This window comes from Typopeltis vanoorti, chromosome 2 (assembly GCF_054136105.1).
Source record: "Typopeltis vanoorti isolate ZY-2024b chromosome 2, IOZ_Tvanoo_1.0, whole genome shotgun sequence".
Taxonomy (NCBI): domain Eukaryota; kingdom Metazoa; phylum Arthropoda; class Arachnida; order Uropygi; family Thelyphonidae; genus Typopeltis; species Typopeltis vanoorti.
Window position 1 is genome coordinate 176,336,028 of NC_143550.1, and position 16,651 is coordinate 176,352,678.

The following is a 16,651-nucleotide window of genomic DNA, read 5'->3' on the forward strand; positions in this document are numbered from 1 at the left end:
TCAAATAAGTCATCTTGTGATCTTAGAGAATATAGAGACAAATGCAAGAATGCTAAACACTGTGTAAAGCCTAGCTAAACAAAAGTCATGGGAGGACTTTGGCAAGAATATTGAAAATAAATATCAAGAAGGTGGCAAAATATTCTGGAGGTTTTTGAAGAAGCTTAGGAATGGAGGAAAGATTGCTGTAAAAGCAGTTAGAGATGATAAAGGTGACATGAAAACGGGAGAAAAAGATATCCTTGAAGTATGGAGTAATTACTTTGAAAAACTGCTAAATGAAACAAGCAGTGATGACAGCACAGTGGTAAAAAAAGCACTGACCAGGCATGCAGTCAAGAATACATATCCATACTTGAAGTAGAAAAAGCCATCAAAGGCTTGAAATGTGGAAAGGCAGCAGGGGGTAGAGATGATATTCTACCATAAATGCTGAAGTATGGTGGTATAAAAGTCTTACAGTGGCTGCACTGCATAGTTCAGAAAGTCTGGACAGAGCGACGAATTCCCAATGATTGGAGTAGAGCTCTCATAGTACCCATATATAAAATAGGAAATAAAACTGAATGTGAGAATTACAGAGGTATTTCCCTACTGAGTGTTTTTGGCAAGATCTATGCAAGTATACTTAAGAAACAGTTGAGAAGAATTGTGGAAGAAAAGCTTGGTGAAGAACAAGATGGATTCAGGCGAAATAGAGGCTGTCGGGATCAGATCTTTACTTTGCGACAAATGGTCGAGAAAGCATGGGAATATAACAATGATCTGTATTTAAGTTTTGTCGATTTGGAAAAGGCATATGACAAGGTGCCAAGAGAGAAGCTATTCAATACGCTACAGTTATATGGTGTCAATGGGGCATTATATCAAGCAATACTTAGTCTTTATTTGAGTTGTAAGTCAGCAGTTAGAATTAAAGGAAGTACAGGAAGATGGTTTAATATTAAATCTGGTGTGAGACAAGGATGTACTCTGTTATCCCCTCTGTTATTCATTATCTATATGGATCACATTATGAAGGAAAGTGGTATTAAACATGATATCAAAATTGGAGATGTCAATGTCAGCTCTTTGCTTTATGCAGATGATGTTATACTTATAAATAAATCCGCTACAAGTCTGCAAGATTCTCTGACTAAATTGAATAGCTGTTGTAATAGATATGATATGAAGGTCAGCAATAAAAAGACAAAGACAATGAAAATAGGCAGAATCGTTGAAAATGTCAACTGTGTTGTGAATGGAGAACCTGTGGAACAAGTAAAGCATTTCAGCTACTTAGGCACGATTTTTAGTGAAGATGGTAAATTAAATATGGAAATAGACAACAGAATTAGCAAAGCTGGTATCGTGGGAAGTCAATTGAATAAATCCATATGGAATAAGAGAGAAATTAGTCGGAACACTAAATTAGCTGTATACAAGACAGTGTTCAAACCAGTTTTAACTTATGGATCTGAGAGCTGGGTCAGAAGTAAAATACTTGACCAAAGACTAGAGACCGCAGATATGAGAGTCCTGAGAAAGATTATATGCGTGGACAGATGGCATCAATGGCAATATCATTTTAAAAACGAGGATATTAGGAAAGAACTTGACATTGTCAGCATCCAGGAATGCATTAGCAGAGCTATTCTCAGGTGGTATGATCACTTAAACAGAATGGGAGAGAAAAGATTAGCAAAACAAGTGTTCTCTGCCAGGTTGGCAGGAAAACGACCCAGAGGAAGACCAAGATATAGGTGGATTGATACGGTACAAAGTGCCTTAGATGATAGAAATATAAGATCTGATAATATTGGAGTCTTGACAAGTAACAGACTGATTTGGAGGAAAATTGTAGATAGGAAGTTAGTAATGATGTAATTTTTTCATGTAGTACTATCATATCCTGTACACCCCTTGAGGGTACATGACAGGAATTTGATGATGATGACGATAATACACGGCAATGAGTCCCCTTTACGGGGAGGTACGGCACCATCTCAGTCCTCCTAAATTTTATCCTTGCACCGGAACCGGCATAGCTGATGAATCAAACGTATGGCTGGGTCAGTATTCCTGATTGTAATCCGTGTGTGTGTTCACTGAACCGGTTTGCCTGCTTGCGGGATGAAAAACCCCTGATAAACTGGTGGGGGAAACCCTGCTGTCCACACCCAAGACTGGCTAACTTGGCCATAGCTGAGAAAGAACCTTAAGCTCCTCGTGTCATCGATGGAAATCGAACCTAGGACACTCCTTCCCCAGGCATATGGTTGCGAAGCACATAGCCACTAGGCTAACTGCGCAGGCACACTTTCAGAAATTTGTAAGTCTCAATCACGGTTGAAATAAAATGATGAAATTTTATTTTATCTGCGATTTTATTATGTATGTTATATGAATGTACATGAAAATGCATTACATAATTTTTGTAACGTTATGCATATCGTAACCTGGATGAGCTGTTGCTCTTGGGTTACAACAATGTAAACAAGTTTCTCCTTTCTCAACCTACTACCCATACATGGTGCTAACGTACTATAGGTTGATTAAGTCTCTCTTGCATGGGCTCAGTATAAAAAATATAATTTAAAAAATGCACACGGCATTCATTCCACATCTTACAAATCTCTTCCTTGATAAGATTTCACATCCATTTTACTCCTACCCATTTATTCTTTGAACTCTTGGGACGCATTCTGACATTACATCATTTAAGTATTTTTAAAATGCTTTCCATGTACTGTCCATATTCTTCCCATCCAGCAATTGATACTCTTCTGCGACCTCAGTACACTCCTCAGTTTGTCATAATTTCCTGCTTTGTGGTTTAGCATACAACCCTTTCTGAATGGAGCATTCATAAACTCACTTCCCAAGTGAGTACCACATGATTCTTTCATGTGATCATGTGGTACTAGTTGAGAGAGTTGTCTTGCAACAGCTCGTTAAATTCAGTTTCTTCTTCTCATGAGATTTTCTGCTACCCAATCAATGTTTGGATAATTTAAGTCTCCTATTACTCTTTTTGATGCCCATCATCATTATTTGGTGCTGCATTTCTTCACTAGCAATGGTTCCATTAGGTTTGTTAACAACACCCACTGTGTATTTGATCTAATTACATTCCACCTCACACCAGATGACTTCCAACTCACTGACACACAAAAAATTGTTAATCGTATTATAATCATGTCTCAACTCTAACTGGATTCAGTTCATCTGATGTCATTAGCAGCACATCTCCTCCTCTCCTATCTTGTTTATTCTTCCTAAAAATGCTGTACCCTTTGCACTCAATACCAGTTAGTACATCTGCTTCTGATAGCCAGGTCCCACTAATGCCTACAATATGAGATCAGTATATTAACCAAGGCAACAAACTATACTCCTTTGTTTTTGATATCCCTAGGATTCGTGTATAGACAAAATAACCTGCATGTTGTTTTGTATGCCCTTGTCTGTAGTCTGCATGACAAATTTGAGCAACTTGCGCATCTCTTTTTTTCTCTAGTGCCTTATATATGTAGACATCTTTGTACATTATATTAAATTGAAGTTTTACTTTAACATGGTAGTTGTTACTATAACTTTTTTATATTCGATTCCTGGAGTACGGTTCCCTCAATGATGTACACAGCTTGTAATCTTTGTATCCCAAAATGCACAACTTTACACTTTTCCACATTAAATTGATATCCATTATGTTTTGCTCATACCGTCAACCTATTCTAATCATCCTGCAAGCTCTCTACATCACCTTGATTAACTATTACTCAACTTTGCATTATCAGCAAACAACTGATTACCTCCCTTCACATTATTTCCTATATCATTTATGTACAAATTAAACAACAGGTGTTGCCACAATAAAAATTACTGGTGTGCCACAGAGCCCTGTGGCACATCAGCAGTCACCTGTCTTCTCTATATACTACATACTTTTTATATCTTTCCACGAACCATCTTTTTATCCACATCACCCGTTTTGTATCCATCCTGCATTCATTGCAGTTTTTGTATGAGTTTGATGTGGTATATCCTGTCTCTCTTTGCAAAATCCAGCAGTATCGCCATTCCTTTATCCAACGCAGCTGTCTCCTATTATAAAAGTTAATAGATTACTAAAGTTTGATCTCCTCTTTACAAAACCATGCTTCCCTCCTTCCCCAAATAGAGTATCATATTCTTATCCACACATTTCTGATTTCTGTTTGACCAACTTTTCCAGTACTTTTACCACCACTCCTCAAATACTAATTGCTTGATAAATTGCTACCACAGCTAATATCAATGTCCTCCCTTATGCAAAAGAATTATTTTGTCCTCCTTCCACTCTTTTTGGTCTTTCCTGAAACTAATATTTAAATTAAGCATCCTAGTTATAAGCATTACCAGTTCCCCTGCATGTTTTCTGAAATTTTCAGCCAATATCTCCTCTAATTCATCAACATCTGTTCTCGCAACAGTCCCAGTCATTTTTGCCATAATATCTTTAATTGGATGATATACCCTTGCAAAATGGTAACTCATTAAAGTTATCCATCCATAGTTATCCTTCCTACTTGCCACATAACAAAAAAAAAAAAAATTTCTTTGGGATTTCCTTTGAACTCTTTGGTTAATTTCTTCTCATAATCCAATTTTGCCTTCCTTACCATGCTGGTCATGTTTCTTGCCTGATCCTTGTACTGGTCATGAGTTAGCTAATCATCTTTCTCCTTTACATTTCCTTTTTTTTGTAGCTCATGCTTAATAATACTACTCATCCATCTAACTTCTACCAGATTTACCCTCCTAACCTTTGGTATACAGTGTGTTATTGCTTCCTCCATGCACTTCGAAAATCCTTCCCTCGCAGATATTTATGCCATGGTACTGCTTCAAGCTGCCTTCTAAGTGCATTTTGATTACTTACCTCGTAGTTCCACATTTTGCTCTTCCACCATGTCAAGACCACATGATCACTTTCCCCAATTGGAGCCAAATGTAGACACCTTAGTTATTGACAGGTCTTCTGATCCTATAACAAGATTCAACACTCTCATACCCTTAGCTACCTATGTCATATTCTATTTCAAGTAATTATCTCTCAGCAAGCGTATTAATTCCATTTCCTTCCTGCCTTGTGATCTTGCCTCGTTCCAATCTATGGCTCCAAAATTAAATTTCCCCATAATTATTTGACTTACACTCATTGTACTAATCTGCTGATGCATTTCTTCTACATCATCTCTGGTATCCCCTAGCCTATAGCAGTAACCAATTTTATACTTTGTCCTATTGACCTTGATCTCTAAAATTAAATACAGTGGCAGTTCGTAAGTCGAGTGGTACCACGACTTACTAACTTCATTTGTTCCTGACCACGGTTCGTATCTTGAAACCCAGTTTTCCATTATATCTTATAGGAAATCGATTAATAATGCTCCCAGATTAAAAATATAAAAAACTATTCTCCACTAAATGAAGAAAATGCAAAGAAATGGAGGAATGAGAAGGAGCATTTTTACACTTTAAATATACATTTTGTATACCATTACATATTAATTTTTATTTATGAAATCTTTGGTTTTACATGATTAGTATGAAAATCATCTTCCATTAAAAAAAATGGAATCTCTGGTATCCCCTAGCCTATAGCAGTAACCAATTTTATAGTTTGTCCTATTGACCTTGATCTCTAAAATTAAATACAGTGGCAGTTCGTAAGTCGAGTGGTACCTCGACTCACTAACTTCATTTGTTCCTGACCACGGTTCGTATCTTGAAACCCAATTTTCCATTATATCTTATAGGAAATCGATTAATAATGCTCCCAGATTAAAAATATAAAAAACTATTCTCCACTAAATGAAGAAAATGCAAAGAAATGGAGGAGTGAGAAGGAGCATTTTTACACTTTAAATATACATTTTGTATACCATTACATATTAATTTTTATTTATGAAATCTTTGGTTTTACATGATTAGTATGAAAATCATCTTCCATTAAAAAAAAAAAAAAAAAAAACAATTTTCTTGCGGCTGGTTTTGTGGTTCAGGAGTTTTTGATTTGTTGTCATTCAGTTGCTGTTTTTTTTTTGTCTCTTAGGTGAGGGATGTTTAAAACACCTATCCAGTGTTGACTGAATCTGTCGTTTCCTTAACACCCTTCTAAGGTGATTAATGACATTGTCATTGAAGATATTGATGGCTCTAGAAACAACACCTTGATTTGGATGCCACTTGTTAACCAATTCTTGCAGTTCGCCTCAGTGCTGCAAGATTTTTTTTTACATCACTTGTTGGAATTGCTCCCTTTTTGTTACTGTCTTTTTCATCATCTGAAGACATTTGCTCTTCCTTCTCATCCCTTTCTTTTTCCTGCTCTCTTCTTAACTCCTGTAGCTCTTCAGTGGTCAGCTCAACATTGTGCTCCTCTATATCTGCTTCATCAACTTCCAAATGCATCGTCTTGCCCGGGGAGACAACTGTATGTACAATGTCAGTTTTGCTTTCAGGTCCTTCCAGTGCAGTTCCTCGGACACAGTCTGGCCATCACTTTTTCCAGACTGATTTTTAGAGTTCTCACAGAAACATCTTTCCATGCCTAACTAATAAGATGCAAACAATGAAGAATATTGAAGTGATTCTTCAATATTTGAGATACATTCTCCTTTCAGTTGCATGTCATTAATCCAGACGAGTAGTAAAGTTTCCTTTTCTTCCATAACTTTACATGATAGATACTCCTTTGGCCACATCCAGTTCCTTATAAAAATTTGCTTTCTTGACAGTTGTAGCTATGGTGGATTTGGAGAAGTCATACTGCTTGCACAGATCACTTTGCCCAATTCCTTTCTCATATTTTTCCACAATCTCTTTCTTAATTTCTATTGTGATTTTCTTCTTTCTTAGTTTTCTTTGGCCCCATGTTGAAAATAATATGCTGATCAGTGAAATGATGCTCACTAGAAGATTATTCAGAAAATAAACGTGAAGCTGCAGTAAAACACGTCACTTATAAAAAGAAATACATACAGTACACATAATAAATACAAACCTAAAAAATCTTCACAAAGTGTATTATTTGTTTACACAAATACTGAAATAGATACACAAAAAAGCAAATACGTGCAGTGTTCGTTGTATTTCAGATAAATACAACATGGTAACAACAATCGTTACACTAGAGACTGTTTAGTGCGTGCTCAGCTAAACGTGCATAAAAAAGTTTAAAAAAAGTATAATGTAAAACAGGCTTTAGTTCATTTGAAAAGAAAAGTATCGGGGTACCACTGTATCTGCATTCAAACAGGCATTATTTGATATAACCTTCCCAGAACTTTAAAGGAGTCCACAACCTTTAAGGAGGTTATGGAATGCACACTGCAACAAGGTAGTTTTACACAACTACTCACATCTGCCTTTATATTCAACCTATACCTTAATATGGTTTGAATTAAAGAATTTCTGCAAATAAATAAGATGAAAGAAATAAAATTTTGAATATAAACTCAGTCACAGTCTCCATGCAGTTCTTACTTTATTTCTACCCATTTCCAAGAAATGGGTGGAAATGGGCTTTTCCTTCAAGATCACTATAACAAACTTATGCTTTAACTATTTCTTTAGTCCGTACAATTTTATCTTCCAGAAAGACTTGGTGTCTTTGTTCATTAAAAGCACTTTCAGGGTTGCAGTGTTTGTCTCTTAAAGTACAGGCTGTAGTTTGAATTGGTTGTGAGAAATAAATTTATGTAGATCAGATTCCTTTATGTACAAATAAAACTAAATAGCACTAGTCGTTTAGTTTTTGTGTTATTATAGTAGTACTTAATCAGACTTCTGTTGAATCAACAAAATATTTTAAAGAGGACAATAATAAGTGACATTTTTCCTTTCAGGGGTTCAAAATCATATAACAGGATACAGCAAAATCTTGATACAGTTGATTCTTGTAATAGGTTTTATGATAGAAACCAAACCTTGCCATATTTGCAAAGGCAGCAACATATGACTCATACTTTAAGTAATGCTGTAAGTGGATTTGGATTCATGCCATATCCATTCACTTCTAAAAGTCCTTACAACTTAAACCTGGATGTGCACGATTTATTTTCTAATAGTGCTTACTATTCTAAAAAATCAGACGTCCATAATTCTTTGTTTTCTTCTCACAATCACAACTCTTTGTCATCAAATAACCAGTCTGCACGGACTTCTAATAAAGAAGACACCACAGTGCAGAATTGTGGACGAGATACCTCTCAAGAAATAACTCCTGTTGACAGGCCTAATGCTGCTACAGATGCAAAAGATGGAAATCTGCCTCAACTACAAAGGTATGTGGTTTATTTATGCTGACATTTTGTCAGCAAATTTGTAAAAGATTTGTTTTTAAAATTTCCATGTAGTTATTGCGAAAATTCTTTTAGTTGATGCTTTATTATTATACAATCTGTTTTTGTCTATACAAAAGAAATTTTTACAAGCAGTGAAATGAATCTTTGCACTAATAAACATTAGACTGCAGAATTACTATTAATTTGTGAATAGTTTCACAGACTGAGTTTATGTTCAGGAGCAACAATGGAAATCTATGCTGCTACATTGGTACCTGATATACCCTCAAGAGATAAATTTGGAGTAATATTGATAATTTTCAATAATCAAGAATAAAGATCTTGATTATTGAAAAAAAAATTTTTTTTAATGTTGAATACTACTTGATTCATATATGATTCTATTGTACATTGACTTTCTTGTTTAATTATTATTATGATTTTTTTTATTTTTTTTATTGAAGACCTATATGGAGTCACTAGACTCATTGTTGGATGCTTACCCTAGAAAACAGTATCCTACCACTCCTTCAACTCATTTGCTGTATGTGCTCTCACCATCCTATCAGACAATGCATTCCACAGTTCAACCACCCTCCATTCAAAAATCCACTTCTAACTCTTATTTTTGTATTTAATGTTCTGAGTTACTACTAGTAAAACTTGATCATTAAGTACATGTGGATTATGACTACACTGAGAAATAGTTATTGAAGTAATATTCATGCATAGTGAAGATGTGTTTATTGTGTGTGTGTCTTTAATTTAAAAAAAAAATGCAATATCTCTGCCCTCGGTATTACAAATTGGGACTCTATTAATGTAATTTAAAAATGTAAATGATTTTTATATTAGTCATCAAATAAAGATGTTAACACATTCAGGTTGTGGATTAATGATTGACTGTTAATTGGTATGCTGTAGAAAACAGTTCTTATTCTATGTGCATATCTTTAAGGCTAAACGTGTTCTTTGTGAAATTAACAAAACCTCTGGATATTCAAAAAGGTAGTAAGTTCATTTGTGCTATGAGACTTTCCTCCAGTAGACAGTTATTCTCATGGATAGTTGGAAATTTGACTCCAGTGTTGTGGTGCATATGTGCATCACAAAAAGCTGATGTTATGTCAGTGGAATTATTATGCAGATGCCAACAGATTTAACCATGGGCAAATTATACTTTTATAGCATTACCCCAATATTTATTAAAAGAATCAATGGTGAATATATAAAATTCATTGGACTGCTAGTTAGTCTGTCACTGTCATCAAATCTTTTGCATTTCATGGTTTCATAGAGCCTAGTGGGTGTGCACTGATATGGTTCTATGTTTGATAAAATTCAAGTGAACACAAATTGGACTCCATGCAAAATATTGTCATCTTTTTAACTTCAGTTAAAACATTAAATTTCAACCATTATAGGAGTATTAATCCTCATTCATTTCTCTCTAATGCATCTCAACCACTGATTCTTGAATGTAGTGTTCAGAACAGTCTTTTGGTGGATCCCTTTAAAGACATGAAGTTTCTCATGCCCCACTTACCATATTCTTCCCCACCCACCCAGTGTAAACTCATGTACCAAACAAAAGTCTTAACACTGAAGTTGCACCTTGCTCTTAACAGGTTTGTCTCTCTCTTGACTATTGTTTGATTGTTCATCTTGAGTAAACTTTTAGTTCAGGTGTAATTCATTTGGTAAATATTATTCTTCAAGCTTTATTTTTTCCCTTTGACCAGTATCCACCTATACGCTTTGCAATTACTTATTATATTCTTCTATAGCTGAATCCTGATCATTCAGATTTGTTCCAGGTGATTTGGTTATACTTAGCAGACAGCAGTAAGTATATTACTGAAAGGCTGTTTGGATGATTCGCTCAAATTTCCTGTTTTCCAGCTGGTTTGGGATTCCATTTCAAGCAAAGGTGATTGGTCTGCTACATTTTCTGAAAAGAAAGTTACCACCATTCCTATTTGGAATGATATTTATGGATGACTACACCTTTTGATCAGTCTAAGCAAGCATTGTTTTATTTCTAACTAACCACACAGAGCACTGATGCATGTACTTTCCAACCTATACTGAATTTTTTATTTATTTTTATTATTATTTTTTCCCCTTTGAAAAGGAAAATCTGCAGAGGTAAACCATCAGAAATTCCATACATAGTAATGGCCTAAATGTTAATTTTCTTGAGCATTACTAACATCTGATGAGTAATAAGAGCAAGCAGAAAGGGAGCAACTAGAAGGAATAAACTTGAGTGTTCTCTTATGAACTCGATATAGATATTTTATGTCTAACAACCGATGAATGGTAGCACAAATAGAAAGGGAGCAACTAGAAAGAAGATGAGTGTTTTCTCAAGAACTCCTTATTAATATGGTAGGTGATTTGATTCCAGGTATATTGCTTGATATGTGCAGAGTAATAAAGGCAGAAAGTGGTCCAGTGAAAAACAGAGAAAATAGTAATGCTGTAGACATATTCAGAATAGTTGTGTGGCAGATTGCTGGTTGTTAAATTTATGTATTTTATCATTCACAATCTGGAAGATTTCTAGCTAATTTTGCATGGTATAGTTGCAAACTAATTAATCTGAACATTCACATTTTACAGAAAATTTTTAATTTCACAAGAAAGTAAGCACAAAAATTAAACTCTAACTTTATCTAATGATTTGTGTGTTCCTTTGCTCCTAATAAGTTCATTAATTTGCTTAGGCACCTATTCCACTGTAAAAATATATGAATTTTATATTTATGCTTTAATTATTTTTATTTATATACTTGTTTCGATATATATATATATATTCAATATTATTTCTTTAATTGTCTTATTTATCTTATTTAACTTAGCTTAACATTCTTAACTCTGAGTTGTAATTGTTGCCTCGTGTTATGTACATAATGTATTTTTAATCCTTTTAGTCCACAATTTCATCCCCCCCCCCCATCTCCAAAAACACAAGTTAAGAAACTAAAAATTTTACTCAAAGTATCTTCCTGGCCCCGTGACGTCACAAAAAAAACTTAAACTTTTCCGCTCCCGTCCCCCCTGAATATACGGTTTACCAAAAATCCATAAACCCAATTCCCCACTCAGTCCTATAGTAGATGCCACCAATGCACCTTGCTATAGACTATCTAAACAGCTGGCCAACTCTCTGATCCCCCTCACCGGAAGGTCCCCTTCCTATATAAAAAAACTCGACCCACTTTAAAGCCCTCACAGAAAATTTAACCATGAATAAGACAGACATATTGGTAAGCTTTGATATCTCCTCTTTGTTTACCAATATTCCCTTAATTGATACCTTATCTCCCTTAGAAAACGTTTTTCCCTCTGACATCTTAGATCTCTTTTCCTTTGCCAATAACTCTGGGTATTTCTCTTGGAACAACAAAATCTACAAGCAGATAGAGGGAACTGCCGTGGGTTCCCCCCTCTCACCCCCCCCCCCCTTGCCAATTTCTATATGGAAGATTTCGAAAAACCAGCCATAGACTCAGCCCCACTCAAACCTTCTATCTGGCTAAGATATGTAGATGATGATGTGTTCTCTATTTGGCCTCATGGCCCAGACACGTTAGACTCCTTCCTCAGTCATCTCAATAGTCTACATCCAAGAATCCAGTTCACTATGGAAAAGGAAAAGAACAATTGTTTACCTTTCCTAGACACCTTAGTCACACGCCTGCCTAATGATACACTTACCTTCACCACATACAGAAAACCCACACACACACACAGGCAGATACATTCACAAACTCTCCCACCACCACCCCTCTCAACAATATGGCATTATTAAAACTCTTACCAAGAGAGTCCACAATCTTTGTTCCAGTGGAACCGCCCACACTACTGAGCTTAACCACATACACAGCACTTTCCTCTCCAATGGCTACAGCGATCACAGTATCAAAAAAATAATCAACTCCTCCCCCATTCCTCGTCCTTCTCGTCAACAAGATTTTAAAAATGCCATCACCATACCCTACATCCGTGGCACATCCGAAAAAAATAGCCAAGATACTAAAACAGTACAACCTGCACACAGCATATAAGCCCCACCGCAAACTTGCTACCCTTATCCGTTCTACGAAAGATCAGCTCCCTCCTCTCTCTCTGCCTGGAGTTTACAAAGTACCCTGTTCCTGTAAGCTGGCGTACTTTGGACAGACAGGCAGATCAGCATCCATCCATCTAGAGGAACACAAGTCTTACATCTTTAAACACAACTATGGCCATTCAGGCTTGGCTGACTATGTTTTGGACACCACCCACGGTATCATGGAAGAAAACCACCATGCTCCACCACAGCAAATTCAAGAAAGAGAGACTTTTCTTAGAAGCAGCAGCAGCTCTCAAAAACCAACCAAATCTCAATAAATACGGTTGCATTAAGCTTCCGAAGATTTGGGAAACACTCATCACCAGAGTTCCCACCTTACATTCCAGGCCACCTACTACTGCCCTTAGAGGGCGCTCTACCTAGATAGGACTTTAGTGTCACCCACGTGGTTGGGCTTAGTATTGTTTGTTATTTGTGTATATGTTACATTAATTGTTTTTGTAATCCCCGTAGATGTCCTAGTGACTAGGACGAAATATAGGAAGTATTAAATTCTATTTTAATTCTTTTTGAGTGGTGTAAAAAATCCATTAAGCCTCCAACATGAAGATTCCCCCCCCCCCCATCTCAAGGTCATAATTGTGCTACTTTCATGTGAATATAGTATACATTTGGGAATTGCTTCTGGCTGGAACCAATTCCTTTGTCTAACTAGCTGGCTTTCTCTCATACTGATCTTTAAAAATTTATTTGTATTAACGACTGCACCATTAAAGATTGTGCAAGGAATTGTTTGTCTTTCCTAAACATAAGAGAAATGCTCAGCGGAACACGGAAATATCTCTAATATTCTATTCTAATTCAAACAACATTAGATACTTAAATGTAGTCAGTCGTGACTACTTTTCACTTTAAGGATACACAGGTTCTATCATTTTATGAGAAGTGCATTGGTAAGTCGAAATCAGGCAAGTTATTTAACAAATAAAAACAATTTATTCATGCTAGGACATGGTAATTACAAAAATTAAATGAGAAAAGATTTCACATATATCAAATTTATCAGACTCTTATCAACTTAGCTAAGCAACAAAGCAATGCATGTGTCTGGTTCTCAACTTACTTAATTCAGTACTTCTAGCCTTAGCTTAGAGACAATGACAAATATTTACGTCAAACATGTGGCTAATTTCATACACACTTTACACAAGTTAACTTAGGTCAATATCAGAATTATGCCTAAATAAGCTTCACATTTAATCTCCCTCAACACTTAACATTAACAATTGCTTAGAACTCCTTAGATAATTATTTCACAATATTTAAGAAGTGTGGTTTTCCAATTTCACAACTTAGCATTATGCTAGCAACTATAAACCAACATTCCCTGCTCTAAAGTTCACAATCCATAACAGTTCTACAATAATCTTACGTGATACATTTCTCATTCAGTTCAGCGTTCACAATCCTAGAGATCATGAATATACCCTTCTTCTTTCCCCGTTAGAACCGCAAACAGACATTATTCCACGACATTGACGGTACTGCAGTCCTAAGGATTGCTTAAGGAACTTCGCGCCGGGACTTTCTGGAACAGGCCGACACCGCCATTAAAAAATCTCCTATCATTGTCAAAATACTGCTAGGGATATCCTTCCCACTTCCGTGGAACGGCTGTATACAGGAACCTTCTTCGAAGCGACACCAGAACAAGTCAGGAACGGATAGACCAGAGCCAAAGCTGCCCACAAGCCAAAAAGCCCGGAGCAGAGCGAATGCCCCCTTTTTATTCTTCCTTGACAGCCTTGGAACTTCTTTAGATCGAGTTTCCCGGATGTTCTACCAGGGGTATCCCCCCCATACGAAAATATCTCCTTTGTCCAAGGAGATACTCACTCTCCTTGGACAAAGAAATGGCTCTCATCTGAGAATATGACCTCCTTCTACTTCTCAACAGTCCAATCTTTGAACATTTTTGCCCACTGCAGTATCTTTATCTGCATATTCTTTGACGGACTGTCGTGTCAGAAACCGAAAACAGTAAACCAAAATTATTGTGAACTGAAACAAAAAGAACTAGCTTAGCTAAGTGTTTCACACCCATTTGATTTTTAAGTAACCATACTGCCACAAATCAGCTCTGCACACATATCTAAATAATGCTCACAATGTCAAGTTTCTTACTAATATTTTTATTTTTAATATGATTTTGACTTTTATGTCATCTGTTTACTCCACTAATCTTGTTCATAACTCTCAAATCTGTGGTCTGTCTTCAATGAAATGTTTTATTTCTAGCCTTTCTCTCATTAAAACACTATCTCTCCAAATTAAAATTGTGTTGTATGCTGTCTTGTATACAGCTAGTTTGCTCTCATTTTTCTCTTCCATATAAATTTATCAGTTGACTTCCTACCATACCAATGCTGCCAATTCTGTTATCTATTTCCATATTTAATTTAATCTTCCATTTTCAGTAAAAATTGTGCCTTAACAACTGAAGTGTTTTACTTCTACTTATAGGTTATTCACTCAGGAATCAATTGATGTTTTCAATGTACCTGCCTATTTTTATACCATAACTGAGATCAACATCATCAAATTCCTGACATTAGTGGATGTACAGGATCATTACTAACTTCCTATCAACAATTTTCCTTCAGATTAGCCTATTACCTGTCAACATTCCAATATTATTAGATCTTATATTTCTTTCTTCTATCTAAGGCACTATTTACTGTATGAAACCACTTACATCATAGTATTCCTCTGGTCTTTTTCCTACCAACCTGGCAAAGAAAATTGTTTAGCTAATCTTTCATCTCCCATTCTGTTTAAGTGACCATACCACCTGAGATTAACTCTACTAACACATTCTGGATGCTAACAATGTCAAGTTCTTTCCAAATATCTTCATTTTTAATATGATATTGCTATTAATGTCATCTGTTCATGCCTCTAATCTTTCTCAGGACTCTCATATCTGCAGTCTCTAGTCTTTGGTCAAGTATTTTACTTCTAACCCAGCTCTCAGATCCATAAATTAAAATTGGCTTGAACACTGTCTTGTATACAGCTAATTTAGTGTTTTGACTAATTTCTCTCTTATTCCATATACATTTATTCAGTTGACTACGATACTAGCTTCGTTCATTCTGTTGTCTATTTCCATATTTCATTCACCATCTTCTCTAAAACTAGTACCTAAGTAGCTTTTACTTGTTCTGTAGGTTCTCCATCAAAATGCAATTATTTTAAATGCTTCTGCCTGTTTTCATTTCTTTGTTGCTGACCTTCATACCATACCATATCTATTACAACAGTTATTCAATTTAGTCAGGGAATCTTGCAAACTTGTAGCAGATTTATTTAGAAGTATAACATCATCTGCATAAAGCAAGTGCTGACATTAACACCTCCAATTTTGATATCAGGTTTAATACCACTTTCCTTCATACTGTGATCCATATAGATAATGAATGAATAATAGAGGAGATAATGTACATCCTTGTCTCACACCAGATTTAACATTAAACCATCTTCCTGTACTTCCTTCAATTCTAACTACTGACTTACAACTCAAATAAAGACTAAGTATTGCTTGATGTGATGTCCCATTGACACCATATAACTGTAGCATATTGAATAGCTTCTCTCTTGGCACCTTGTCATATGCCTTTTACAAATCGACAAAACTTAAATACAGATCTTTGTTATATTCCCATGATTTCACCACCATTTGTCGTAAAGTGAAGATCTGATCCTGACAGCCTCTATTTGACCTGAATCCAGCTTATTCTTCGCCAGGCTTTTCTTCCACAATTCGTCTCAACCGTTTCTCAAGCATACTTGCATATATCTTACCAGGAACCCTCAGTAGGGAAATACCTCTGTAATTCTCACATTCAGTTTTATTTCCCTTTTTATATATGGGTACTATGAGAGCTCTACTCCAATCATCGGGAATTCGTCCCTCTGTCCCAAAATTTCAAATGGTGGTAAGTGTTGTCTCTATCCCTTGAAATGGAATAAATTGAGTATCATGTGGTTATAAAATTCTTTGTAAAAGACGGTTTAACGCTAAACGAAATTCATTCTAAGTTTATAAAAGTTTATCGGCACTCTTCTCCTTCGTTTTCAACAATTAAGAAATGGGCTGCTGAGTTTAAACGTGGCCCTACCAGCCTTGAAGATGATCCACATGGAGGACGTCCAAAAAGTATTACAACACCAGAAATCATTTATCAAGAGTGATATG

At 35.8% G+C, this 16,651-nt stretch overlaps 1 protein-coding gene across 6 annotated transcripts in view; it reads left to right on the forward strand.

The window, feature by feature from the left end:
- The window catches only part of LOC150109686 (uncharacterized), a 576,277-nt gene that overhangs the window by 442,813 nt on the left and 116,813 nt on the right, over positions 1 to 16,651 (forward strand). For all 6 annotated transcript variants that reach the window (XM_090414002.1, XM_090413987.1, XM_090413994.1 and 3 more), the window contains one exon: positions 7,875 to 8,312. In XM_090414002.1, coding sequence (XP_090270128.1) covers positions 7,875 to 8,312 — 438 coding nt within the window. The remainder of the gene's footprint in view (positions 1 to 7,874; positions 8,313 to 16,651) is intronic.